This window comes from Artibeus jamaicensis, unplaced genomic scaffold, assembly GCF_021234435.1.
Source record: "Artibeus jamaicensis isolate MK-2021 breed Jamaican fruit bat unplaced genomic scaffold, CSHL_Jam_final contig_558, whole genome shotgun sequence".
Taxonomy (NCBI): Eukaryota; Metazoa; Chordata; class Mammalia; order Chiroptera; family Phyllostomidae; genus Artibeus; species Artibeus jamaicensis.
Genome location: NW_026521886.1, coordinates 1,531,167 through 1,559,015, shown reverse-complemented (window position 1 = coordinate 1,559,015; position 27,849 = coordinate 1,531,167). Strand labels below are relative to the sequence as shown.

At 39.0% G+C, this 27,849-nt stretch overlaps 1 protein-coding gene and 1 long non-coding RNA gene across 2 annotated transcripts in view; one reads left to right on the top strand and one right to left on the bottom strand.

Annotated features, from left to right (window-relative positions):
- The window catches only part of LOC128628165 (uncharacterized), a 30,165-nt gene extending 25,798 nt beyond the window's left edge, over positions 1-4,367 (top strand). The window contains exons 2-3 of the long non-coding RNA XR_008392491.1: positions 3,555-3,708; positions 3,818-4,367. This is a non-coding gene — a long non-coding RNA (uncharacterized LOC128628165). The remainder of the gene's footprint in view (positions 1-3,554; positions 3,709-3,817) is intronic.
- Positions 1-27,849, bottom strand: part of ADGRG7 (adhesion G protein-coupled receptor G7) — a 68,051-nt gene that overhangs the window by 15,320 nt on the left and 24,882 nt on the right. The window contains exons 4-12 of the mRNA XM_037160850.2: positions 25,393-25,505; positions 23,129-23,278; positions 21,534-21,631; positions 16,794-16,933; positions 16,576-16,683; positions 14,398-14,561; positions 13,908-14,063; positions 7,081-7,193; positions 1,836-2,176 (exon numbers count right to left, since the gene is read on the bottom strand). Of these exons, the coding sequence (XP_037016745.2) occupies positions 1,836-2,176; positions 7,081-7,193; positions 13,908-14,063; positions 14,398-14,561; positions 16,576-16,683; positions 16,794-16,933; positions 21,534-21,631; positions 23,129-23,278; positions 25,393-25,505 (1,383 nt within the window). The remainder of the gene's footprint in view (positions 1-1,835; positions 2,177-7,080; positions 7,194-13,907; positions 14,064-14,397; positions 14,562-16,575; positions 16,684-16,793; positions 16,934-21,533; positions 21,632-23,128; positions 23,279-25,392; positions 25,506-27,849) is intronic.

The window sequence follows — 27,849 nt, the reverse complement described above, 5'->3', positions numbered from 1 at the left end:
AGAAGAACAAAGTTGGAGGGATCACAGTACCTGGTATCAAACTATATTGCAAGGTCCCTGTAATCAAAATAGTCTAGTGCTAGCATAAGAACAGACATAGATCAATGGAACAGAACAGAACCCAGAAATAAATCCACACCTTTATGATCAATTAATATTTGACAAAGGAAGCAAAAGCATTCAATGGAGTAAAGCCATTTTCTTTAATAAATGGTATTGAGAAAATTGGACAAATATGTGCAGAAAAATGAAACTAGACCACCAACTTACACCATATACCAGAAGAAACTCAAAATGGATAAAAGACTTAACTATAAATCATGATAACATTACAATCCTAGAGGAAGACATAGTAAAATTTCAGATATCTCACATAGCAATATTTTTGCTGATATATCTTTTAGGGCAAGGGAAACAAAGGAAAAAATTAACAAATGAGACAATAGCAAATTAAAAGCTTCTGCATAGCTAAAGAAATCATCATCAAAATGTAAAAGGGAACCCACTGTATGGGAGAAAATATTTTCCAATAATACATCAAACAAGGGTTTGATCTCCAAAATATATAAAGAGCTTGTATGACTCAACACCAGGAAGACAAACAATCCAATTTAAAAATGGGCAAAAAACCTGAATAGACACTTCTCCAAGGAGGACATACAGATGGTCCATGGACATATTAAGAAATGCCCAACATCACTAGCCATCAGAGAGATGCAAATTAAAACCACAATGAGATATCACCTCACATGTGCCAAAAATGGCTATCATTAATAAATCAATAAACAACAAGTGTTGGCAAGGATGTGGAGAAAAGGGAACACTATTGCACTGTTGGTGGGAATGCAGATTGGTGCAGCCACTGTGGAAAGCAGTGTGGAGTTTTCTCAAAAAATTAAAAGTGGAAATGCCTTTTGACCCAGTAATTCTACTTGTGGGAATGTATCCTAAGAATCCTGAAACACCAATTCAAAAGAATATATGCACTTCTATGTTCATAGCAGCATTATTTACAATAGCAAAGATTTGGAAACAGGCCCATCAGTAGATGAGTGGATAAAAAAGCTGTAGTATATTTACACAATGTATTACCACCAGGCTGTAAAAAAGAAGGAATTGCTATCCTTTGTAACAGCACGGATGAAACTAGAGAGCATTATGCTAAGTGAAATAAGCCAGTTAGAAAAAAATACCATATGATTTCCCTTATAAGTAGAATCTAATGAACAAAATAAACTAGTAAGCAAAACAGAATCAGAGGCATAAAGGTGTGGAACAGACAGACGGCTGTAAGAAGTGATGGTGGAGATGGGGCCTGGTGGAAAGAAGGTGAAGAGGGCAGCCAAAGAACACGTGTGAATGGCCTGTGGACACGGACAACGGTGTGGGACCGCCTGTGGGATTGCAGGGGGAAGGGCTGGGGGGAGGGCGGACAAAGTGGGGAAAACTGGGACAATTGCAGTAGCATAAACAATAAAATATTTCTCAAAATAAATTTTTAAATAAAATTCTGTGGCACCCTCCCCCCAAACAATAAATAAATAAAGTAGCTAGAAAGTTTTTTGTGGTCTAAATCTCAAATCAAATTAATAGAGATGCCAAAGAACATTAACATCTTGAAGTCAGCTGATAACATATCGTGTAGAGCTGCCTCGACCCATCTGCCTCTGCAGGAGTATGAGCCACCAGCAGGAAGGCACTTTTACTGGTTTCTGGATTTTCCATCCCCCGCTACTTCAAGTCCTTGTACTATTAGGCCTTCTGTAGCCATTTGTTTAAATTAAATGATCTCAACAAAATTAAATTCCTGAGTAAGTAGAAAAGCAAACACTTACCCCATCCAATTAAGGAGATGAAAAGAGTGAAGTGCTGAGGGAGAGGCTTCATGGTCCTGATGAGAAGGTAATAGAGCTGTGCGGCGTTGAGTCCACTCCAGGTAAACGTCACCAGCAGGAAGTAGTGTAGCAAGGCAGCGACCGCTGTGCACGTGGGATTCACAGGCTCCACCGTGTCTGTTTGGGGCTTTTCGTTACTACTAGAACCAGTAGTTTGGGTCTCACTGGTACTCAAGTTCTTGTTGGAGTTTTCAATTCCAAACACAAAGAGGAGGTTGAAAATCAACATTGATGTGCACAGACTGACCAACACCCAGGTTACTGAGGTTTTTCTGACTCTCCTGAATAGAAATAAGTAAATGTAATTAAATAAATAAACAAAATAACTGCAAAGCATAAACTCAAGTGAAATTGTGAGGGAATGAAGCGTTATTATTATCCCATGTAAATTCAGCTAATAGCCTGTGGGCCACCTGGTAAATCTACCCTCCCAGCAACACCTGAAAATTATGCTCCTCTCTTATGTCATTTGCACAATGAAGTGAGTTAGAAAATAGGTTGATATATCCTTTCTTGAAACTGTGTTCTAATCCAAGGTGATAGCTACTCTCCAGAGATGGCCCCCAGTAAATTCTACTTCCCAATTTTTACACCCTGCATATTCACCTCCCAGGGCTCCTGTGACTTCACTTAACCAACAGAAGCCTCAGGAGACAGGGCCAACTTGGCCATCAGATACCGTAGTGCTTAGAGCCCACAACACTTTTCTGACCACAGCAATGTTCTAACTCCTTTTCAACCAAAAGAAAACAAACAAAAAAGAACTTTTCGGTCAAAGAAAATATTTAGCATATAATATTAATATATTCATCTTTATACCAATGCTGTCATAAAATATAATTTTTGTCCCTTTGATGGAGGAGAGCCTCGCAAAGGTAAAAGTGCCTAGGACACGTGAAAGTCATCACAAGTTTTCCCGTCAGTGCTCCTGGGAGCTCTGAGCCACCACATAAAAAGTCCCACTACCCTCAAAAGAACCTCATGGAAATGCCCCGATGCTGTGTAGAACGACCCTGCTGTGGCAGCCTCGCAGCAAACCTCCAGATGGCTCTGACCCCAGCCACCCCGTGACTGCGGTCTCATGGGAGATGCGAAGGGAGACCTTTGGAGGAGCCGTCCAGCTGGGCCCAGTGGAGCCGAAGAATCATTGGCGATAATAAATTGTTGTTTCAAGACACTAAGTTTTAGGGTAGTTTTTAATACCACACTAGACTGTAACTTCTCTCGATTTTCAAGCACATACAAAAACTATATACAGAAAGGTTCTAAAAGGATTTTTCAAATTTTCAAAATAGAAAACTAGTGCATGTTAGCAGATGAATCCATGTGCAAATGTAGAGAAAGTCTCTTGAGTATTTTAAAAGTATTTTAAACTTCATGTATAAACTTTAAAAGAATAAGGCCCGATATAATTTTAACTAACTTTAAAATTTTAAGTAATATTAAACGTATTACTTTTAAACTAACAAGATGGTATAAGGTTTAGCTTACATTGCATTTGAGGCTCCCATAAACATTTTAAAGTACGTAATAATATTTAAAATTTGTTTAACAGCCTATTGCTACTAGTGATATTCTTCAAACTTGAATAGACTAAGGATTACTACCCCTGTAAATGACTTATAGGCAACAAAGTTTCACATGCATCTTTCCTTTAAGACCTGCTGGAGCCCTGTATCCATGGAGTATCTCCCAAGGGCTGGAGCTACAAGGACCAGACTTTGGGAAGCACTGGCTGACGGCCAACAGTCAAGAGGGTCTGAACGGACCTTTTAATCTCAAACATGGCCAAGCGCTGTCCCGTCATTGGAAGGTACAATTCTGGATATGGACCCAAGTGCTCTTTAAAATGTGTTTTTTCCCTTCTTCTCTTGTTTACCCAAGATTTTGCTCAAAAAACGCCTTACTCATTTTGTCTGCAGGCTGGTGGTGTTCAACAGCAGTCTTCAGAAGGCAGTGGGATGAGAGATGAGTTGGGGAGCAGGGGCAGGAGAGAACTCTGTGGTGGCCTGTGTGTGTATTTTGAGATTGGCAGAGAATTCGAGGTTGTTCTGGGTAAAACTGATCTCACATGTGAGATCTGACTTTCTTTTTACTGTGCATGTCATGTTTTCCTTAATGTTTAAGGGCAGATATATCCTTCACTCCCCTTTACTGACATTACCGTTTCCTGTAGACTATGGCATACAGTCCTATATTAATGAAAGTTATAAATTATAAAATCTCCATTCACTGTCATCTAAATCCTTCTAGATTTTTCAGACTACAAGGCCTCCTGGAATAACCACTTCCCTAAGTTTACACTGTGCTTAAAGTTCTAACATCTTCAACTACCTTTCTATTTTTAATGTCCCAGAATTTGATGAGTCCGTTTGCTGATTATACGTCCTTTATGATTTTATAGCATTCCATCATGATCTTTCTCAGTCTTTGGATTTCCATGGTGAATAAAAAGCTTATATTTAAACAGAACTCTGTCCATTCTCTTGATATTTCAGTTGAGATTTAGTTAAGAACTGCACAAAATACTCAGAAGGATCCTTTTATGTATAATAAAGTTACTTTCTAATTTTTCTCCAATTTCAAACATAAATTATAATCCACAGAAAAAAGGTTTATTTCATTTTTATCTTTCTGTATATTATTATGCACAAATATATAATACATATGATATGTAATAAAAATATATGTATTATTTTTATATGGAAACCTGCCCATGAACAAAGAAAACTATTTGATTCAGGATTTTAAAATCAACACAATTTTGTTTTCATTTTTGTTTTTCTTTCCTGGTAAGTTTTTAGTGACACCTCTAGCAACACTTCTGCTCAGAAATTCATTGACAGAGGATGCAAAAAAAAAAAAATCTGAGGACAATTCAAAGGAGTGAGAATTTAGGCAAAGAAACTAGTTATGCTGTTACCACTTTTCCCATAGGATCATGTAATTGCTCCAGTGTGGTGATGGTAGAAAAACAAATGAAAAGACAATTTTAAGAGCCATTTCTTTTTGTGTGACAGACTTGTAATTACATGCCATGTAATTTCTTCAAGGCACTTACCACAATCAGTAATTATATATAAAGTGTCTGTATATTTTTATATAATGTTTATCTTCCCCCTGGGAATGTAAATACCATGAGAGATGGGAGCTTGCCCGTATTGTTCATATGTGCGCTTGGCCCAGAGGAAGCACTCCAGATAAAAATTTTAAATGAATGGCAAGAGACTGGAGTGTGAAAGATAAAGAAGAGGAATCAAAAAGAATTCTAGTTCTTTGGAAAAATGACTGACTCCAAGTGTGGGGCAGAGAAAGTCCTGTGCCTGAAAAAAGGAAGTGCTTGAAGACTGCGCTGGATGTGATCAAGCAACGTGAAGGGACTCCCTCTGGGCACATCAGAGGCTGTACTTTTTACAGAGGGATACAGTGACTAAATGTAGCATGATAGGTTAGAAAATTGTTATTTTCCACCACCAGCATAGTGATATATTCCAGTAAGGACACCAAAACCACTGTGAAAGTTGGGGAACTCAACAGTCACGGTCTCAGAGTATCGCCCCATGGACTACCTATTATTTACGAAGGGACAAAATGCACCTTCACCATGTAGAAATCTTGCAGGCACGACTTTAAACAAGGAATCAAACTTAACCAATAACAGGACAAACTGACATCGTATACTTCTGTGTGTCACACTGAGAGGCTGAAGTATCCTCACAAAATATTTTTAACCTGTATCTGATCATGAGAAAAAATTCCAGACAAACCCTAAACTGTAGAATATCCTACTTCCTACAAAATAACTAATCTGAATTCCTCAAAAGTATTAATGTCATGAAAGACCAAAACAAACAAACAAAAATAGCAAAGGTATTATTCTAGGCTAAAGAAGACTAAACAGACATGACAACTAAATAAATTGAGGAGGAAGAACAGCTATAACAGATATTACTGGGACGATTGGAAGAAATTTGAATGTGGATTATGGATTAACACAATAACAGCATATTAGTGTTAAATTTCTTGGGTTAAATTTCCTGAGTGAGAATAACAATACTGTACCATGTAGGAGAATGCCCTTGTTCATAGGATGTACATGCTCCAAGAATTTAGGGATGATAGTCACGATTCCTACAACTTACTTTCAGAATTTCAGGGGAAAAATGGAAAAAGCAAAATATTAATCACTGGTGAATATAGGTGAAGGATATACAGGTGTTCAGTGCTCTCTTTCAACTTTTCCATAGGCTTTTTTCAAAGAAAACTTCAGGAAAAAATTTAAACAGCATTGTTTAAATTTTTTAAAATAAAAAAATTGTAAACATATACATATCTGAGAAAAAAGTTGTGAAAGAATTTAGTAGAGAGAAATACTTCTGAAGGAAAGATGAATTCATTTAGAGGTATCTCAAGTGACAGACGAGAAGCCACCGGGACGACCCAACAGGCCCATTCATTACACACACACTCCTCTGCTGTGAGCTGCAGATGGTGGTCGGCCTAGGGGTACAGTGGCCAAAACAAAACCAAACCAACAGAGCCAACAAAATCAGAGGTCGCTGCCCTCATCAATGTTCATGCTGACGGGGAAAATAGTCCACAAGTAAACTAAAAATAATCAGGCTTACATTTGCAAATTATTGAAAATGTAGCACGTGACGGAAAATAATAGTGCTACACAAAATTGAACCTTGAGTGAGGGGGCCAAGGTGGAAGAAATGTGTATTTATAGGTCATCTGTAATAGATTTTTTTTAAGTATGAAATTCAAAAACTTTTAAAAGTTTCATCATTTGAAAACTAAGTATATTTTTAAATTACTTTTATTTTTGAAAACTTGGCTGCTTAGCAATATTTCTTTCTTTTACAAATGCAAATTGGTAATTATGTTTCTACTCAACAAAAAAAGAACTGTGGCATTGACGAGCTACCAGACCATGCTAACATGGCAAACTTGTAATTACATGGTATGTAATTTTCTTTCAAGGCATTTACGTTTTTAATCATATATTTACTCGTGTGTATTTCTTAGCCTCTCCAGGCCTGTCTTCTTTAAAAATGAACCTGTTGAACTAAATCTGACTTCCCTTGTTGTTTCAAGAAACTATATTCTGAGGAGAATATGCTCAGAGGAAATCAAAAGGATAGCAATTTCTCTCATGAGGAGCACCAGCCTCCCTTCTTACCTGGTGACAACCTGAAATATAATCGTGAGAGCCAGGCCAGAGATGGACAGCGCACATCCAACGGTGGATAATACGTCTAGTGATTCAGGATATTTATAGTCCTTTTTGAAGCTCTGGAAAATAAGTCAGGACTAGTTCATTTAAATAACCATTTCTGAAATGTCTATGAAAGTACACATCTTGCAAAGTTACATTGGTCAAAATAACCAGAGAGGAAGTACATGAACCCCTTACTGAAAGCAGTTTTCATGATTTATTACGGCTTGAGAACAGTTATTTAACTAATTCAGTTAGGTAAAACAAATATATGATTCCTCAATGTCTACAACCAAAGTTATTTGGATTAGATATAAAGCTAGAGTTGCTTCATTTATCCATTACATTATTTTTATGTGTAATGACAACCCAAAGGGAAATCAGCATATTTAGGCTGATGCTCTAAAAATAAAGTTGTAGAAATATCTCTAAAAATATGGAAATATGTTCACATGATCCTGCCATTTTCTTAAGGTCTAATTTTTGTGTAGTATATATCTGTCTATCCAAGTATTTTAGTATACATCCATAAAAAAGCACATTTCATGTAAGTATATATTCTTAGAAATCTAGAGATGTAATAATAGTGGTCACTGTGTAGGTAGAATGTATGTAATTATTCTTGCTTTTCTGTACTTTCTAATTTGTTTAATTATTAAAACTTAAAAAGTTATATATACTTATTTATAAAATATAAAAATAATATAGAAATATAATTTTAAAAGCATGTTACTCTCTATTGTCAGCTACCCACCTCATATCCTACCTCTTGAAATCCAGTCTCTTCTCCAGAGGTGACCTTCCTTATGTATTAGCAAGCATTGCCTATGTCTCTTGCACAAACACATACGTGGTTGTTAACATAATAATAGAATTTTTCTCAAATTGCTATTTAAGATCTCATAAAAAAATTTTCATACCAGGACTTCCGCCAAGATGGAGGCATAGATGGATGTGCCGTGCCTTCTCACACAACCAAGTTTAGAGACAACTAAATATTAGCAACAGAAAACACAGCCAGAACATGGAAAATTGAACTTTTCGGAAGTCCGTTAACAACAAATTCTTCAGCCCGACCGGTAAGGGGCGAAACCAGCGGCTGGTGGAGTGGGGTTGCACAGGACTCGGCCAGACGGACTCAGGCGAGGAATCTAGATGCACGGAATCCATACACGCGCGGAATCCAGGCGCAGGGTCGGACCTAGTGAGCGACCGAGTGAGCGACCAGGCGAGCGACCACGGGGGAGACAGTGGGGCAGCGGGGCTGCGTGTTGACTGAGGTCGAGCATTTGTGTGTGGGTGGACAGGCGAGGGAGTGGGCGGTTGGACCGGGCCTGGCAGGTCCCCACGGCAAGCTGTAGTGGAGGGTGCCGCCATTTCCCTGCTCTGACCCCCACCTCCACATACAGCGTCATAACCCAGCGACTCTGAGTGGCCCGGCCCAGGTGAACCACCTAAGGCACTGCTCCTCCGCACCCAGCTGTGAGAAGCGGCAGAGGGGGTCGCCATTTCCCCACTCTGGCCACGCCCCCCACATACAGCGTCACAACCCAGCGACCTGGGAATCCAAGGCGCTGCTTCTCACACTTAAAGGGCCCGAACAGACCAAGAATGGCGCAGGAGGATCTCAGAGCCCCAGAGCCAATAGATCTAAGCGATGAAGAAATAGCAAAACTCACAGACGCACAGTTTAAAACACTGGTCATCAGGATCCTCACAGATCTGGTTGATTATAGCCACAAATTAGACAAATATATGAAGGCAAAACTAATTGAAATGAATGGAATTGCACAGGACACCAATAGCAATGAAAAGGAAACTGGGACTCAAATCAATGGAGTGGACCAGAAGAAAGCAAATAATGGCCAAACAGAAAAGAGTCAAGAAGCAAGAATTCAAAGAAATGAGGAGAGTTTTAGGAACCTCCAGGACATCTTTAAACGCTCCAACATCCGAATTATAGGGGTACCAGAAGGGGGAAAGGCACAGCCACCAGTGGAAAACTTATTTGAACAAATAATAAAGGAGAATTTCCCCAATCTGGCAAAGGAAATAGACTTCCAGGAAGTCCAGGAAGCTCAGAGAGTCCCAAAGAAGTTGGACCCAAGAAGGAACACACCAAGGCACATCATCATTACATTAGCCAAAATTAAAATGAAGGAGAGAATCCTAGAAGCAGCAAGAGCTAAGGGGACAGTCACCTATAAAGGAGTCCCCATCAGACTGTCAGCGCATTTCTCAAAAGAGACCTTACAGGCAAGAAGGGGCTGGAAAGTGGTATTTCAAGTCATGAAATCTAAAGACCTACAACCAAGATTGCTCTATCCAGCAAAACTTTCATTTAGAATGGAAGGACAGATAAAGTGCTTCTCAGATAAGATCAAATTCAAGGAGTTCATCATCACCAAGCCCTTATTATATGAAATGTTAAAGGGACTTATCTAAGAAAAAGAAGTTAAAGAAACATGAACAGTGAAAGGACAACAAACTCACAGTTATTAACAACCACACCTAAAAGGAAAGCAAACTAAGAGGACAGCTAGATCAGGAGTGGAAACATAGAAATGAAGATCTCAAGGAGGATTAGCAACAGGGGAGTGGGAGGAGGAGAAGGGGGGAGAAGGTACAGAAAATAAGTAGCATAGACAGTAGATAGAAAATAGATGGGGGGGGGCAAGAATAGCATGGGAAATATAGAATCTAAAGGACTTGAGACACATGGTCATAAACTCAAGGGGGGGTAATGGTGGGGATGGGGGGTAGGGTGGAGGGGAATGAAAGGGGGAATAGAACAACTGTAACAGCATAATCAATAAAAAAATTTTAAAAAAATTTTTTCCATACCAGTATATCCCTGCTGGTTTTTACAGCCAGAAAGTTTATCAGTAGATAAACTTTCATACTGTATGCAATGAGTATCTATTTCTTTTGTAGAAATAAATATAAAATAAACATCCTTTAAAGTAATAATAAAACAAAAATTTCATGATGGCAAAGAATCATAGGATACATAGACCTTCAGATCATAGAAATCATCTGTTTATTCAGATCCTACTCAATCTTACCTTACATACAATTCTAAGCAGCCTTTTTAAAAGTTTTGCAACTCAATACTAGTTGTAAATGTGAGTAGGTAGTCACTGAGGCAGATTCGGATATTAGTGAAAAGAAATATCTGAAAGCCTGAACTCAAAAAAGGAGAAAAATAACCATGACGATGTTCTCTGAATCATTTACTATGAACAGCAGTCTAAGCTTCACACAGCTCTTCAATGATACTAATGACCTGCAGCTATCAAAAACTCAAAATTCTATCTTTTTTATGTTGTGATTGAGAAAACAGATCTCTGTGTAATACAAGTTAGAAAATACACAGATCATGTATATAGAAATTACACCTGAAACCTATATGACTTTATGAACCAATGTCACCCCAATACATTTAATTTAAAAAAAGAAAATGGGGCATAGGTAAGCACAGCTTGCCTCCTCCCATGGCCACATCAAAATCACGATGAAACTAGAGAAAAAAACATCGGAATCACCACAAACTGAGTTGCATGTAAGTCCTACAACTATGGAATTGAGAGAAACCCATCAAGGCCGGCAGGAGTGGTGAAGACACAGAAGGGTCTGGTCCCTCAGCCACACGTGGCTGATGAACACCAAGAGGGATATCTTGTTGCAAGTTGTTCTAGCCCCACACTAGGCTCCACACAGAGTTCCAGTGCTGGAATGACAGGTCCCCAAACTCTGGCTGTAAAAACCAGCAGGAATTAAGGCTGTGGAAGACAGAAACTTCTGGAGTCCCAGGAAGTTCCTCTTAAAGGGCTCATGTACAGACTTACTCAGACTCCTTCCCTCTGAGCTCCAGCATGAGAACAGCAGCTTGAAAGTCACCAGAGACTTATGGGGAGGAACTAAATTGTTCAGCATCAGTGTGAGAGGTAGGGGGCAGCTCCCTCTCAGGCAGAAGTTCTGGCAGAGGCCATTGTTCCTTTTCTGAGCTGTGCCCCCACAGAGCCAGTAGGTGGGTGCCTTACTCAAGACTCCATCGACCTGGTTCATGCTGTTTGCCCCACCCTGGTGATTCCCTGAGGCTCTGCTCCACCCAACTTTGGCCCCACCCAAGGTGTTTCCATACCAATGCCTTCATGCTTCACATTTTCCTAAATTCTCTCAAACCAGCTGCCTCAGGAAGACCTGTACCTCTCTATAAGTTGCCCCAGGCCCAGCACTAACAGCAGCTGGCTTTTGGTTCACAGGTTGGCACCTCCAAGCCCAGCATAAGTAGCAGCCACCTGAAGATTGCTTTATAGCTTATGCCAGTGGCCCCTGGCAGAACGCAGGTAGTTGTGACCTTGGACATGTCAACAGCAATCAAGAGTCAACTACAGCAGGAGGGTTGTACACAATCCACACAGTGGGTGCACCTTCAGTACCCAGCTTGGGTGACAGGGGAGGCTATGCCACTGGATCCTACAGGACACCTACCACATTAGGCCACACTAGCAAACCTGGGAGATATAACAGCCCTACCTAATATATAGAAACAAACACAGGAAGGATGCCAAAATAAAGAGACAAAGAAACATGGCCCAATTGAAAGAATAGAACAAAACTCCAGAAAAAGAACTAAACAAAATGGAGACAAGCAATTTACTAGAAGCAGAGTTGAAAACACTGGTTATAAGGATGCTCAATGAACTTAGGACTTCAACAGCATAAAAAAGATCCAGTCAGAAATGAAGGATACACTAACTGAGATAAAGAACAATTTTCAGAGAATTAATAGTAGAGTGGATGAAGCTGAGAATCAAATCAGCAATTTGAAATATAAGGAAGCACAAAACATGCATTCAAAACAGCAAGAAGAAAAAAGAATCCAAAAAAATGAGGATAATGTAAGGAGCTTCTGGGACAACTTCATGCATATCAACATTTGCATCATGAGGATGCCAGAAGGAAAAGAGAGCAAGAAACTGGAAACCTATTTGAAAAAATAATGACAGAAAACTTTCCAAACTCGGTGAAGGAAATAGACATACAAGTCCAGGAAGTGGAGTCCCAAACAAGATGAACCCAAGGAAGCCCAGTCCAAGACACATCATAATTAAAATGCTAAAGGTTAAAGACAAAGAGAGAGAATCTTAAAAGCAGCAAGAGAAAAGCAGTTAGTTACCTACAAGGGAGCTTCCATAAGACTGTCAGTTAATTCCGCAAAAGAAACTTTGCAGGCTAGAAGGGATTTGCAAGAAACACTCAAAGTGATGAAAAGCAAGCACCTACAACCAAAATTACTCTACCCAGCAAAGCTATCATTTAGAATCAAAAGACAGATAAAGAATTTCCCAGACAAGAGGAAGCTAAAGGAGTTTATCACCACCAAACCATTATTATATAAAATGTTAAAGGGACTTCTTTAAGAAAAAGATTTTAAGAATAACAATAAAATGTCAATAAATACATATAGATCAACAATTGAATCTGAAGAACAAAATAAATGAACAAGCAGAACCAAAACAGAATCATAGATACAGAGAACGTTTTGATGGTTGCCAGATTAGAGAGGTGTCCAGGGAATGGGCAAAAATGGTGAGAGGTTTAAGAAGTACAAACTGGTTGTCACAGAACAGTCATGGGTATGTAAAGTACAGCATAGGGAATAAAGTAGCCAAAGAACATATATGCATGATCCATGACATGGTGTGGGGATTGCCTCAGGGAATAGGAGAGAGGATGCACAGCAAAAGGGAAAAATTGGGACAACTATAATAGCTTACATAATAAAATATAACTTAAATTTTAGAACAGAAAATGAACAACTAAAATCAAGTAAAATTTTATAATTAAGGTAAGAAAACTATGGTTATTTCAAAAAAGATTTTTAAAGATTTCTCTAATTTGATATTCTGTGTTGTTCCAGTATGTTCTGATCCCCACTGGCTTCCCAAGTATGGCTACATCATGGCTACTGGGGAATGAAAACATCCACTTCTGTTTTAGAAATTCACAACACTAATAATCACTTAAGACAGGCAAGACATTCATTTCATTGTGCATGAATACATTTCATCAAGTTCATAAGCTAACATCTTTGGTTATACTGAAATAATAGGCTTTTAGAAATGGAACAAACAGAAGCCCCTCTTCTTAAAAGGGTCAGCCCAGGAACTTTCAGAGGTGCGATACAGCTGTTAGCTGCACACCAGGGTTAAATGTTTTCAGTGCTGTGAAAGAAAGGTTGGCAGCTAAAAGACTTTAGAAATACATACAGGAAGTATGGGACAAATTGAATGAATTCGAGAGGATTTTCCTCCTGTATCTTCTAGCAAAAACTTAGTAACTTACATGATTACATGGGAAAAGCTATGGGTAACTGATTTAAACTGCCCCTCACCATAGCTAAGTATGTATTGAAACTGTCCCCAACACAGCTCTAGCCATACCCATGGCTATAATAACTTCATATTTCAGAACATGCAAGCCAGTTCAATGGAATCTGTCAGCAACTCTTAGGCACACTGGATACCTTCTTAACAACAAACACAGTGCTGAACGCATCTATCCTGAGACCTAACTGCAAATAAAAACAAAAACAAAGACAAAAAACCCCTGCTCTACTTGCCTTTACCAGCACTTTCCTTTTTAGACTCATCATTCCATTCCCTTTTTTCTGTTTAATATGATTGGGGTAAACTAAAGCCCGGCGTTATCTCCAATTAGCACATACCAGAATTGTGCATAAGGAAAATTCTTGTCTGAAAAGAGGTTACTGTGTACAGCCTTACCATTAATACGGCAAAGTTAGTGGTGTGGTCGCAGCGGCAATGCACAAAGTCACCAGCTTCCCCGTCTTTGTAACAGCCATTTGTGTCCCAATCCTTCTTTGAAAAATTCCAAAAGACACAGGCATAGGAGTGGAGTTTGAATTCTTTTGGGTCATACTGTGAATGGATAAGACAATTACATCTGATTTTTTAATGTTTAAAATGGTGGGAAAAAGTAAAAAAGGATAAGATGATCATTTGGGAAATCAGATACGTACTAAGCATACCACCTTCATTATAAATTAGGGAAGGGAAAAGGATATAAAGTTCAAATTAGCCAAGTATGCATTTAGCTAGCCTGACAAAAAATATGGGCAGGTGGAAGGTTTAAATAAATACTTTCAAAGAATCTTTCAAATGTTTTTCTGTAGATTTCTTTTCCCCAAACTATTCCTACTTTTGTAATCAAGAGGTGGCTGAAATTTTTACTACTGTTAATAGGAAAACTCACCTGTGGACGGAAGGCCATTTCAACAGAAGCACTCTGATCACCCCTGTTTTCATCAGTTTTGCCTGAGATAACTTTCTGAGTAAAATTTAGTTTTGGTGTAAAAGTTTTTGATTGGAAGAGCTTGTTGTTTTGATACACTATAAAGCTACATGAGTTGGTATTACCTGTGAGGGGAGAAAAAGACATGAAAATCAGTAAGTGAACCATAGCACAAACAAGAAACACGGTCCCATGTCATTGTTGAACTGTGTGACTGCTTGATATTTGAGTAAAGTACAGTAAAAATGGTTTGCCAGCTGAACCTCTACTTAATTCCAGTATGTAATTAACATGCATAATCTGTGGTTGGCCATTGTACCCAATCTGTGGTTGAGGTTCAGATTCCTGACTTTCTAAATGGGAACAATAATTCCTGCCTAATCCACCTCAAGGACATATTAGGAAGATTTCATTCATAAAGTATACATCTTGCTTTCTATACAGCAAGACAGAGTGAACATCACTGCAGGTAGGTCAAGCCTATTTGCTTCCCCCACTGATAAGACATGGGAGAAGACAGAGCAAAGGACAAATACCAGGACAACTGTGCTTGGAGAAGTCTTCTGTGGGGTTCAGAGGAACTGAGCAGGGACCTGTCTATTAAGTCCCAGAGTTCAAGTTGTTCCTACCAGGGACATTTTGAATGGAGCCAGCTTCTTTCCATCCTCTCTTGAACTACTTGTTTCCACCATTTCATGACAATTACAGGCTTCCCCAGGGCTGGAAGACTACGGTGATACATTTCTTCAGGACCCTGGAAAAAGTGGTCAGCTGCTCCTCAGGGATCCTATAGGACATGGCCGCAGCCAAGGGCTTTGCTGAGAGGCTGGCCTCCTCCTCACACTTCATACAGCTGTTGGCCATGTTTAAAATAACAGAAGCACCAATAACAGGGCTACATTTGAAATGAATTAATTTCCTAAACTGTGCTACCTTTTATAAGGGATACATGGAAAACTAAGAATGGCAGTGAGACCAGCCTGTTCAGCCAGGTGATTCGAGAAACCGGCAGGCAAGGCAGGACAGCCGGCCAAACGTCCTCCACAGCCAGCCGCCTTGCTCTAGCCCCGACACAGAAATGAAGACATTGGTTTCTAGGACTTTCTCATGGCACAGTGAAATTGCTCCTTCTGGACACTCTGGAAGAAAGTTAATCCTGAAAACGCAGTTAGGCTTCTGCTTACATTTTATTTGTATAAAAGAATGATATGCTGGATGCAAAAAATCAAATCCATAGAAGTATATCAATTAAAAAATTGAAGTCCTTGCTCACCCCTTTCCTTCTACAGTATTTTGGTCATTTCTTAGAAAATCACCATTTCATCTAAATATTCAGATTTATTAGAAAAAAATTGTATTTACCACTGTCTTACAAGTTTAAGCAGTCTCCATTTTTCTAGATACACCTCCTTCACGTTCCTTTCTTTATACTCTCTGTTTTTTCTGGTCAAATTTTTCAGAAGCTTGTGCATTTCATTTGCCTTTTAATGGAATCATTTTTTTCATTCTGTTGATCAAGTCCAGCATTTAATTTTTATTTTATTAATTTCTACCCTTGTATTTATCAATCCCTTCCTTTAGCTTTCTTTGCATGCTCATTAGCAGAACACTTGGTTTATTTTTTAACAAATTTATCAAGGATATACATTTTCTTTTAAATACCTCTTCATCCACAACCCACAGGTTTAAATCTATGATGTTCCCATTGCCATTTGCTTTTAAGTAAGTTATAATTTGCACTTTAATTTCCTTTCTAACAATGGTGCTTTAAATTTTCTAATTGGATAAATTTTTTACTATTACACTAGTAATCATGGACAAAGCTTGTGACTGAATATTTTTTTAAATGTTGGGTTTTTTTTTTTAAGAACCTTCATTTGGTAGATTTTTGTTACAAAACAGATTTGTGTCCACAGCCTGAGAATTTACATTCTGCTATCCTCCAAAAGTCCTTTGAAAAGAAATCACCTCTACGACCTAGACTAGTCGAGATTACCACAATCTGGCAGAGCTCAAACATACTCCAGTGCAAATTACTCAGTGTAAAACTAAGTAAACATTATTTTGCACTCTGTGGGTTTTAAGTTATTAATTCCATGAATTTGAGTGCACTTTTTTATATAAAAATTTCAGACCTACCTGTTAAGGGTTTGAGCCAGATCTGAAGTTCAGTCATTGCGTCTGTACTGATGCTATCCACATTTGTATCTATGTGCATGGAGCCAGAAACAAAAGAACTGCTAGATCCTACAAGATGGAAAAAGGACATGTTAGACATTATAGTTTCATGAATAGAACATTATTTATGGTCAGCAATAGAATGCTCTCTGCCATTACGAGCACATGAAACAGCTTACCTTTCTGCACAGTAAAGCGAACACCTGTAGACCCCGCAGTGTCTTCTGCAGACAAAACAACAGCCTGCAGGGCTACATTAGGGCTCACCACTGAATTATTGCCCAGAGACAAGGAATAAGCTTCCATTTCCTGAACAAGCCTGCATAGAGTAAAACATATCAACATGATATTCTAGAGATTCATCATAAAATCAGAGGTGTGTGTTCTCTCCCACATCCCAGTAGAAAGGCATGACCACAGAATTCATGAGATCTCAACACATTAACACAATCACCTAAAACCCATTGATTTTCTTTATCAGAACCTTCCTTTGTTATATATACATTTTAAAAGCTCTGGTGGACTCTCTCCACTGATGGGTACCTTCTACATTGATGCCAGAAACCTGGAACTCAAGAATGACAGATTTCCTAATAGAAATAATCTTTATTATGCTGCTCTTCACAGAGAAGGATGGTATTGACACCCAACATTGGCCAGGCAGGAGATTCTTTTCTCTCCCATGGAGAGAATCAATTTCCATTTATTCAAATCCCTCTTCCTACCGAAACCCTTTGGGACCCAAAGCATCTCTTGTAAGTTCGTTCCCAAGCTGACAGTTCATATGGAACTAGGAAAGAACAGAGCTCTGAACTCATTACCTCAGCTATCAACCAAAATAGCACGGGTTTTCACGATGTTCTTTTTTACTTTGGATAAGTTCCAAGATAGGTTCGATGGAAGGTGGGAGGGAGTGGAGGGAACCTGTGTTTGGTGTTCTCTAAAGAGAAGCCATAGAATCTTTCTTTTTCTTGTTTCCTATAAGAAATAGTTGCACCATTTCTGTACTTCACTGAGCAAAAATCTCTATATCTGAGATAACCGGTTCAATTTAGTTTTTCCAGAAATAAAAGAATTTCATTAAGATGTAATTGTTTAAAATTCTAAATCTTTGCAACTACCACTAAAATACCTTTTCCCTTCCCCAAGAAAAAAATTTGTAAAGAATTTTTAAAATAAAAATTGCTATTTTATAAAGAGGATGTGATAATCATTCATATGGAAACATGTTCAAGTTGGCTTTGAATTGGATTCAAGTTGGCTTTTCTGTTTCAAAGGTTTTCCTTTTATAATGCCATTTTCTATCATTTTCAACAATTCACACTATTTTCCATTTAATAAATTAAAAATCTTACTCCAGAGTTACTTTCAACCTAATAAGACTCCAATCTTCTAAGAACATAATTCACTTAACGATATCTCTTGAGTACCTGCTAAGAGGTTAGTATCCCCAAAACACTAGGGGTACTAAGAGAAGCTCCCTCAGTTATTTGAATGACAAAGGGAAAGATGTACTAAAAAAAAGATGCTTGCCATGTTCACAACCACTTTCAAAGTGTAGGTCTAGCCACAGCCACTTCTTAGCTATTTTCTCCCCAAACGATCCTTTCCTCTCCTGGCCATAACCAATTAAATTACAGATGGGTGCCTGCCTCTGAATACCCAGTCTGGAGGCTGTCCATCAACCTGATACAATGGACTAGCAAAAGCAATCAGATTCTTTCACTTAGGAATTTTCCATTTAGTGTTAACAGTCATATCAAGAAGTCATGGTTTAGAGGGGACCAGACAGATCATTATATTATTTGTAAGGACAAATACAAATTAAAAATAAGAGTCTGCCCTGGCAAGGTGTTCAGTTGGTTGGAGCATTACCCTCTACACCAAAAGGTTGCAGGTGTGATTCCTGATCAGGGCACATGCCTAGGTTGCCAGTTGGATCCTCAGTTGAGGTTCCTACAGAAGGCAACTGATGATGTTTATCCCTCACATCTATCTTTCTTTCTTTCTTTCTTTCTTTCTTTCTTTCTTTCTTTCTTTCTTTCTTTCTTTCTTTCTTTCTTTCTTTCTTTTTTCTCTCTCTCTCTCAAATCAATAAAAACATATCCTCAGTTAAGAATTTAAAAAATAAGAGGCTTAATTTGTTTGTCTATATAAAGAGGTGAGATTCCTTTCTGTCTTTGCAATCTCTCAGGGGTTTTCCTGTGATGCATGTCATACCCTGGTTTGATGCTTACTCAATAATAAAAGGGATTTCTTTCTCTACTACCTTTGCAGAGAGTATTTCTGGGTTGAGACAAGATTTTCTCTTACTCCTATTCCCCAACATCATGAACAGGGTTGAATTATTAGAGAATAGAAACTGGCAGTAAAGATGTTTATTTACTCATGTTAATTATGAAGACCACAGTTAACCTTTTTTAAAAAGATGTATACGTATGTCAGGTAAGACACTAGTGATTTACACCCATCACCTCATCTGAGCCTCACAAGAACCCTGCTGAAGTGAGATATAAAGTCAGTCCCATATCACACTGAAGAATCTGAGGCTCTTCAAAGAAATATGAAGTAATTTGGCCAAAATCAATAAATAACAATGCTAAGATATGAACCCAAGACTGTTTCCATTATATCAGCCCAGAGGGAAGACTCATGAGCTCCTCTACTGAGACCTCCACAGCTGCCTCGAATGCCTTCCTGTTCTCCTGCTCCAGGGTTGTAATGTAATCCTGTCCTTAGGTTCCCATGAGATTCCATACGTCTCTTGAGTGTAATAGGAAGCCCTTACCAGCAGAGACTCTGCCAGTGGCTGCAGAGCTCCTCCCACTTGAACATTCTGCTTCCTCCCAAGTTAGAAAGAGAGAGTGGATCAATGGACGTTAGAGATCTTTACTGACAATGTGAGATGGCTAGAGCTGGAATGAATTCTTTCTTCCCTGTCACTCTCCTCTTTTTTATCCTCACCGCTCCACTTCTCTCACTAAGTGTAAAAGAGGAGTTCAGTAACTTAAAGATACAAAGAAAAAAACTATGAACAAAAAAAGAAAGAAGTCAATATGAGATGGAAGGCTAAGGCCTGGTGCCTGTAAGGAGACTCAAGGGATGGAGTTTGGAAAGGAAGAGGTGCTCCAGGCAGTAATTACTTTCCTGGGGCAGCTCATCAAGAATACTCTTCAGAGAGCTAAGGGACTGGAGACCCGACCTTGGGACCGGAGGCTGAGGTGAAATAAAGGACCTGCACCCATAGGGCTTAGGCAGAACATCACATGGGAGGAGGTCTACCGATAGACCAGGATTAGAAAAATAATTAAACTGGAAATTTAGAGTGGAAGGAGGGACTGAGTGTGGTTATGCCATTTCATATTTCAGTGTGTTGTATATTTAAATTTTTTATTTATTCCCTAACCATCTCCTTTGAAGCCACTTGGATATTACACGTAAGTCACACAAAATTTTTTTCTCCACGTCATAGGCCAGTACCACTCACACAGCTTTCTCATCTACACAATGATCTAAGACTTTCTCAGCAAGTCCTACGTCTTTTTGCTCAGCTTTCTCACCAAAAACATCCCCTTCACTCCTTCCCCTCTAACAGGACCGCAAACATAGAGCCTTCAGCTCTGAAGAGATCCCGCTCTTGCTCTCAGTCTCCCCATTCACTGGACATAGACTCTGGACCCCACTGGCCTCTTCCTTTTTCGACTTCAAGGAAAATGGCAGCATCCACCCTCCCCTGAGAAGGGCCCAGATTCCTACTGAAATTTAAAGTCGTAAAACATACCAGTTAAATTGTTCACACAACATTGACCATCCTCTCTCAAGATCACAATCTTTTGAAAGTTCTATTTCATGCTTTTGTGCTTTTTCTACTTTAAAGCCTCAACACTAACGAGGTACTAGTTATAATCATTAGAAAACTGAGAATTACTTATAGGAATTTCTCTTAAGGAAATAATGGGTCATGCAAACAAAAATTATGTACAAGAATGTTGATCGCTCAAAATAATAAAAGACTTAAAGCAATCTAAATGTCCAGTGGCAGCGACTTGCTTAAATAAAAGTTCATTCACATTATGCAGTTATCTAAAATTTGTGATGTAGATGTATAGGTATTTGTATAAAGAGATGGTTATAAGGTATTATTCAGTGATGAAAGAAAGTTATAAATCAATAGATTATATAATACAACACACCCACACACAAATAGAAAAAAATCCATGAGAATACATACCAACAAGTTAACAAAAGTACAGTGATTTTTTAAAATTTTCTTATCTACATATTTTTTTATTTTTCTATAATGAGCATGCATATTATATTTTAAAAGAGTTAAGAAAACTGTATATAAGATTTTTAAAACACAGGGAATTCTAGAGGGAGACCTCTATGAATAAAGTGCATGAGTCTTAGTATAAATATACAACCAAAAGACATCCAGAACATAGGAGTCAGGAAGAGAGAAAACAGGTGGAGTTGGATCCTTTTTTTGGTTCAATGTAGCCATGAGAGAGCTTAATCAAAATACAACAGGATTTTGGGGGGAGCTGAGCTACCAATGTGTCTGGAAAAGTTAGGCTGTTATTTGCAGCTCTGTAAGTTGAGAAAGGCATTTGCAGGGTTCCTACAGCACATGCAAGTTGCTTCTTTGACATACCAAACTAAGTCTATGACAACAAGTGTGAATCCAAAGCATCCCAAGTACTCTCTATCCATGGCCACACCTGGAACCAAAGGTTAATATACATCGCTCCATCTAGTCACTGAAGATCAGGTAGAAAGCCAAGGTTTTAATCCACATTCCAGAGGCACTGGCCAGTTAGTGTATCCATGAGATAAACAGACATCTCTAATAATGCTTTAACCTGGGAAAGTAAAGAGCACTTTGTCACGTTTTCTTTACAAACTGGAATTGTGCTTACGTTGCAAAGGTATTATCATCCTCAGCAGTAGCTTCTTGAAAAACATCTTCACTGGCAGCTAGAAGTTGACTCACTGTTGATATGGCAATTACTTTTGCCTGCCAAGAAGAAAAACCAGTCATCATAGAGGACATATATCATAACTATCACAGCCATCATTATCGCGAATTATTATGGTATCAAGTGGAACTAAAGGTTTAGTTTTCAATCTACATCAGATGGCAGAGAATAAAGATAAGGCACAGTGAAAATACAAATTGGGGCAGTCAGGAAGCTTAAGTCTCTGAATTTGAACTTATGGCAAGGTCTTCCACAGAACCTCCACATCATCCCCAAGAACATAAAACCAGATGCTTGGATACAAAAGCGGAAACAAAATACAAAGAGTGCAGCACTCTGAATGTCAGAACATTACAGCTCACAATACTTAATATAACTTATTAGTTACCCTTAGTAACTATTAGACTTAGCAAAGGTATTTCTAGTTTTCTTAAAATTAAAAAATCAGGAGGTCCTAGCCCAGTGGCTCCGTTGGATGGAGTGTGGTCCCATACACCAAAAGGCTGCAGGTTCAATTCACAGTCAGGGCACATGCCTGAGTTGCAATTTGATCCAAGTTGGGGCATGCACAGGAAGCAACCAATCAATGTTTCTCTCTCTCTTTCTCTCTCTCTCTCTCTCCCTCTCCCTCCCTCCCTCCTTCCCTTCCTCTGTCTAAAATCAATATATATATATATATATATATATATATATATACACACACACATCTTCTGGTGAGGATTTAAGAAAAAAATCAGGAGTACATTGGAAAGGATCTCTTGACATTCGCTGATTGTTTAACTGCCCTCTTTTGAGTTATTAATACCCTTTTGTCTTTACTAGCTAATCCTTCCATAAAGTCTACATTTGGTGGTCATTATTTTTCTCTTTCAATTCCATTTTTATCAACTTATGATTTAAATCCTACTTAATTTCCAAAGGTGCTAAGCTAACATAAAATAATTGTTTTGAAATAAAACATTTACAGGGAGTAGAAGAAAGGAGTGCATATTTTCAGGCCACGTTGGTATTCAGCTGGTAAACACTGTCTGACCAGCACCCGAGCTGTGCCAGTGGTAAATGTTCACCACAGTTCTTGTTTTCAAGTAACTGAGTTTGGCAGTTTATGAGAAATGTAAACTAGCTCTAAGTTTCTTAGAAAGCCAAAACTAAAATGCAAATATGCCTAGCAGAAAGAAATCACAGTTTAAAACATCACATTCCAAAGTGAGTTCCTTAGAACACCAGTTTCTTGGAATTCAACAGGGATGCTGAGGTCAAATGTACTTGGTAAATGTGTTCATAAGATGAAACGGATTTACTTGTTACAGGCTTTCCAAATTTCATGTAGCAATGATCACCGTGACTATCCTGAAAGAGAATATTTGGACAAGGAGCCTTTTTTTAGTTCTTTGAGAGTCTCATAGAAAGAGCGCTTTGTAAAATGGCCTGATGCAACATAAACCATGCCCATGTCCACATCCTGGAATAAGGAATAAAGCTTGGGATGACTTTCTTTCTCCCCCTCCCTTTTTGAAAAACCTTGTGAGGTTTACCGCATCGGAAGCCTTCCTGGATATGTTGAAGATCTGTCCGACCACTTTTGTAGCAGAAGTGATGTTCTCAGGAGTTAACGTGTTCACATTAGCTGTTAAAATCTGGGCGTCCTCAGAAATTGTTGAGAAATTTGCTGTGGCATTGTCTATCTGTAAAAAAAAAAAGTTTTATACTACATCTATAAACACTTTCCAAGCAACTACCAGTGAGTAAGCTGAAGTTCAGTTGAGCTTCAATCTCCTGACCATCACATCCACTCAACTCTTCAAGTTTCTTTCTTTCTGACTATAAATTACACAACAGTTGTAAACTTATATCACAATCCTGTGCTGTTACATATAATAATTTGTAAAATGGATTTGTATTATATATGTTTCTTAATTTCATTTTCCAAGTTATTCATTTTTATTGTATTTTACAAGATTATCGGTCTGTGAAGGGTAAATGTATTAATAAGATGAAATAGATTTACTTGTTACAGGCTTTCCAAATTTCATGTGATAGTGATTATTGTGACTATCCTGAAAGAAAATATTTGGACAAGGAGCTTTTTTTTTAGTTCTGTGAGTCTCACAGAAAGAGCACTCTGCAAAATGGTCTGATGCAACATAAACCATGCCCACGTACATATCCTGGAATAAGGAATAAAGCTTGGGATGACTTTCTCCCCCTCCCTTTTTAAAAAACCTTGAGAGGTTTACCTCAGCAGAAGCCTTTTGTGAGTTTTTCAGCTGAAAAGCTTAGCTTTTCAGTGTGGATAGTTTAGGCTGCATGGACTCAGACAACCTCTCCATGTACCAGCCGGCGCCACATTCTCATGTGCACATACAACATGTTACTTCATGCTGTCATTAGTGGAGCCCAGGGCTCAGTTGTGTGTGTGTGTGTGTGTGTGTGTGTGTGTGTCTCGCACTTAGTTTTTCACTAGATGGCAGCACCATTTCAAAAATCAAGCCAGCATCACAGGCTATTCAAGCTTGGGAAAGAGTTGGAAGCAAATCCAATCAGTAGACAGAAACAATGCTCCCGTTCAGCAGCCGGGTTTCTGCTGGGTGCTGGGCACTTTGCTAAATGAGTGGAGTGCTCTCATCCCTCGTTAAAGCCTTGGAGTGGGTGAGGAGTGCACTCGGAGTTCATGCACTATGGGAATGGCAGAGCTAATAGTCAAACACTGGCCTGCCAGATTCCAGAACATGAAGTCCTTCCCGCAACCTGGGTGGGAGGCACAGCCTCCATCACTGGCAGCCACCTCCACACACAGCCGCCATCCCCACTCCCACCCCTGCTCATCTGTAATTAGGGAGCCAGTATGGTACAGTGCGGACTTTATTTTTTTTACATTATTTTTTATTGTATTTTTTCCATTACCATTTGTCCCCCCTACACTCTCGTCCACCTCCACCCACTGGAACAGGGTGGACTTTAAAGTCAAAAGCAGCCCATCATTTTGTCTGTGATTCACAGGGCAAAGTACCATAACCGTTCAGAGCCACAGTTTCCTCTTGTACAAAAGGAGTACATTAACACTCACCTGTAGAGGTGTTACAGGAATTAAATATGATACAATAATATATGTAAAATGCTCAGCACAGCCTTTAGCATGCAGTCAGTGCTCAATAATTAGTAAGTGTTATTAGCTATAATTACCTACAATATGGGAATAACATCAAATTCGCAGAGGTTCTATAAAAACTAAATGAGATCTGTAACATGCCTAGCACCTGGAAGAACCAGGTGAAGGTATGCTTCCTCTTCTGGCCCTTGTTTGGCCCCAGGTGTTAGTGATCCCAGGTATATGTATTTGGGTATATCCTTAGTCAAAGTAATTTAATCTGCATGAAAAAAATATGTACTCAGATGTACTTCCTACTTCACCTGCTCATGAATATAGTCCTGAGATGATCATCATGTTCTAGAATTTCCTGTCTGAAAAAGCCTTTGGTCATAGGTTTTTCTCCTTATTATGATCGAGTACATCATTAAAATACCTTACTTTAGGTCTGAAATGTCAGGATCTGTTTTTGGTAAAAACTTCACTGGTTTAAAAAGATGATGCCATTTAAAATGTGCTCTAGATCGTCATTTGCTGCAATTTGTTGAACCAACATGTTCCACTATCCATTTTCACAAACAGATGCCAACTTTAAAATAAAACCAGTTTTAATGACTAGTTTTTGTTATTTCTAATTTGAGAGTTCTAAAAAGCACTGACTTGACCACCAGGTTTCTTCCAGCTGCCCATCACAGGGACCAGAGCGCATACCTGCTTTTCCAGGATTTCCAGATTTAAATTGCAATCTCCTACATTTGGTGCTCCTAGTTGTATTTTTCCATATTCATCAAGATGGCACAGCCTGGTTGCTCTTGGATGGCCCGCTTTAATAAAAATTAGAAAAAAAAAAGACAGTGAGTGTTTGCAAATATGGCCACAGCACCCGCCTGCTCCTGTGTACATGCCTGTTCAAGTGTGATGTTGCTATTTCTCCATCCACAGGCAGAGTCGGTTCCTCCATTTCCTGAATCTAGGCTGGCTTTAAAACTTTCTTTGACAAAGTGAATGTGGAAAAAACGACATTGTATCAGTTGTTGAACCTTGAGAAGGTTCTTGGGAAGAACCTTGTAGGCCTTGAGAAGCCTTGAAGTTTTGGCCTTCGCTCTGTAGGAATTCTATCCCGAGACTGTCATATAAGAAAATGGGTCTAATACACTGGGGGATGAGAGGCCATACAGAGGAGGACTGAGCCCCCCACTGTGCCCCTCCTCACCACCCACCACCCAGCTAACAGCCAGCACAGATGGCCCACATGAATGAGATCATCTTAGACCTTCCTGCTGCCACGCCCAGTTGCCACAGTCAAACCACAAAACTGAAAATTCTAAGTCATTATTGTTTTAAGCTGTTAAGTGTGTGGTGGTTTGATACAAAGCAGTAGAAAAGTGAATTGGACAGTTACTACAAGAATATTTTAAGCAGTTACTACTTCCTTGATTTTTAGATCTGGGTGTCAAAAGACCTGTTGACTATTATTTCCTTCCTTTGAAGTCTGCAAGGAAGATTTGCCTTCCAACAATAAGGGACAGGGCTTTAAATTGAAAGTGGTGAGGAAATATAAGGCTGAGAGAACAGAAACAGTGTGAAAATCCCCACTAGACACTGAATAATAAGTTGATCTTTCCCCCTTTTTTTCATCTGGATAATACCTGAAAGGCAAAGAGTTCTACTGTATTGCAGCAACTATTAGATATTTGGTTGGTTCTCAATAACTACTTGTTGAATCACTGGATTTACTTCCTACGATTATAATCTGAGCATCCTTACCTTAGTGTCCTTCTATGGCTAACACTTAAGAGGCTGTTAATAGATAAAATCACCTCTAGTGTCATTAAAGGGATAGCTGATCAGAAGATCAAACTTTCCTTAGGACCAGCTTTGGGCAGCTGCTTCTTGGGAAACTACTAGAGACACTGAAATTAGAGATTTATTCTACAATGATTAAAGTAAGAGGTTAAGGTCACTCTTACCTCATATGAGGGCCCCACCTCTCCACTATGACATATTTAAAATTTCAGACATAGAATATTATTTTTTATCTGGCCAAGAGGAAGGCATAGATAGGTATACTTTGCCTCCTCGTACAAACAAAAGAAAGACAACACAAATTTAAAAACAAAAAACCAGAACTGCCAGAAAATCAAACTGTATGGAAGTTCAACAACCAAGGAATTAAAGAAGAAATATTCATCTAGACTGGTAGGAGGGGCAGAGATAAGCAGCCAAGGTGAACAAAATCCATGGTAAGGCAGCAGCTAGAGGACTGGGTGGGCAAGGTGGCTCGAGGTCCCACATTCGCATGTGGATAAACTGGGAGGAACAACTGAGGAGCAAGACAGACCGAGAAACCCAGGGTTCCTGCATAGGGAAAGAAAGCCTCAAAACCTCTGTCTATTATACGTGGGTGTTACAGTGGCAGGAGAAACTCCCAGCCTCACAGGAGAGTTCATTGGAGAAACACATATGGTCCTAGAACATACACAAACCCACCCACCCAGGAATCAGCACCAGAAGGGCCCAATTTGCTTGTGGGTAGTGGGGAAAGTGATTGAAAGCCAGCTGAAAGCTGTGCAAGTGGCATTGGTCCCTCTCTGACCTGTCCCCCACATACAGTGCCGCAATGTAGCAACCTGGGTTGCCCCACCCTGGCAAATACCTAAGACTCTGCCCCTTAAAACATAACAGGTGCACCAAGACAAAGAAATATGGCCCAAGTAAAATAACAGATCAAAACTTCAGAAAAACAACTAAGTGACAAAGAGATAGCTAACCTATTAGATGCAAAGTTCAAAACACTGGTAATCAGGATACTCACAGAAATGTTTGAGTATGATTGAAAAATACAGAAAGAAGTGAAGGTTATATAAAATGAAATAAAGAAAAACATATAGGGAATCAGCAGTGAAGGGAAGGAAACTGGGACTCAAATCTACAGTTTGTACCAGAAGGGAGAAATAAACATTCAACCAGAACAGAATGAAGAAACAAGAATTCAAAAAAACAAGGAGAAGCTTAGGAACCTCTGGGATGACTTTAAACATTCAAACATCCAAATCATAGGGGTGCCAGAAGGAGAAGAGCAAGAAAGGAGAAGAGAAAGAGCAAGAAATTGAAAATTTATTTGAAAACATGATGGAGAACTTCCCCAATCTGGCAAAGGAAAAAGAC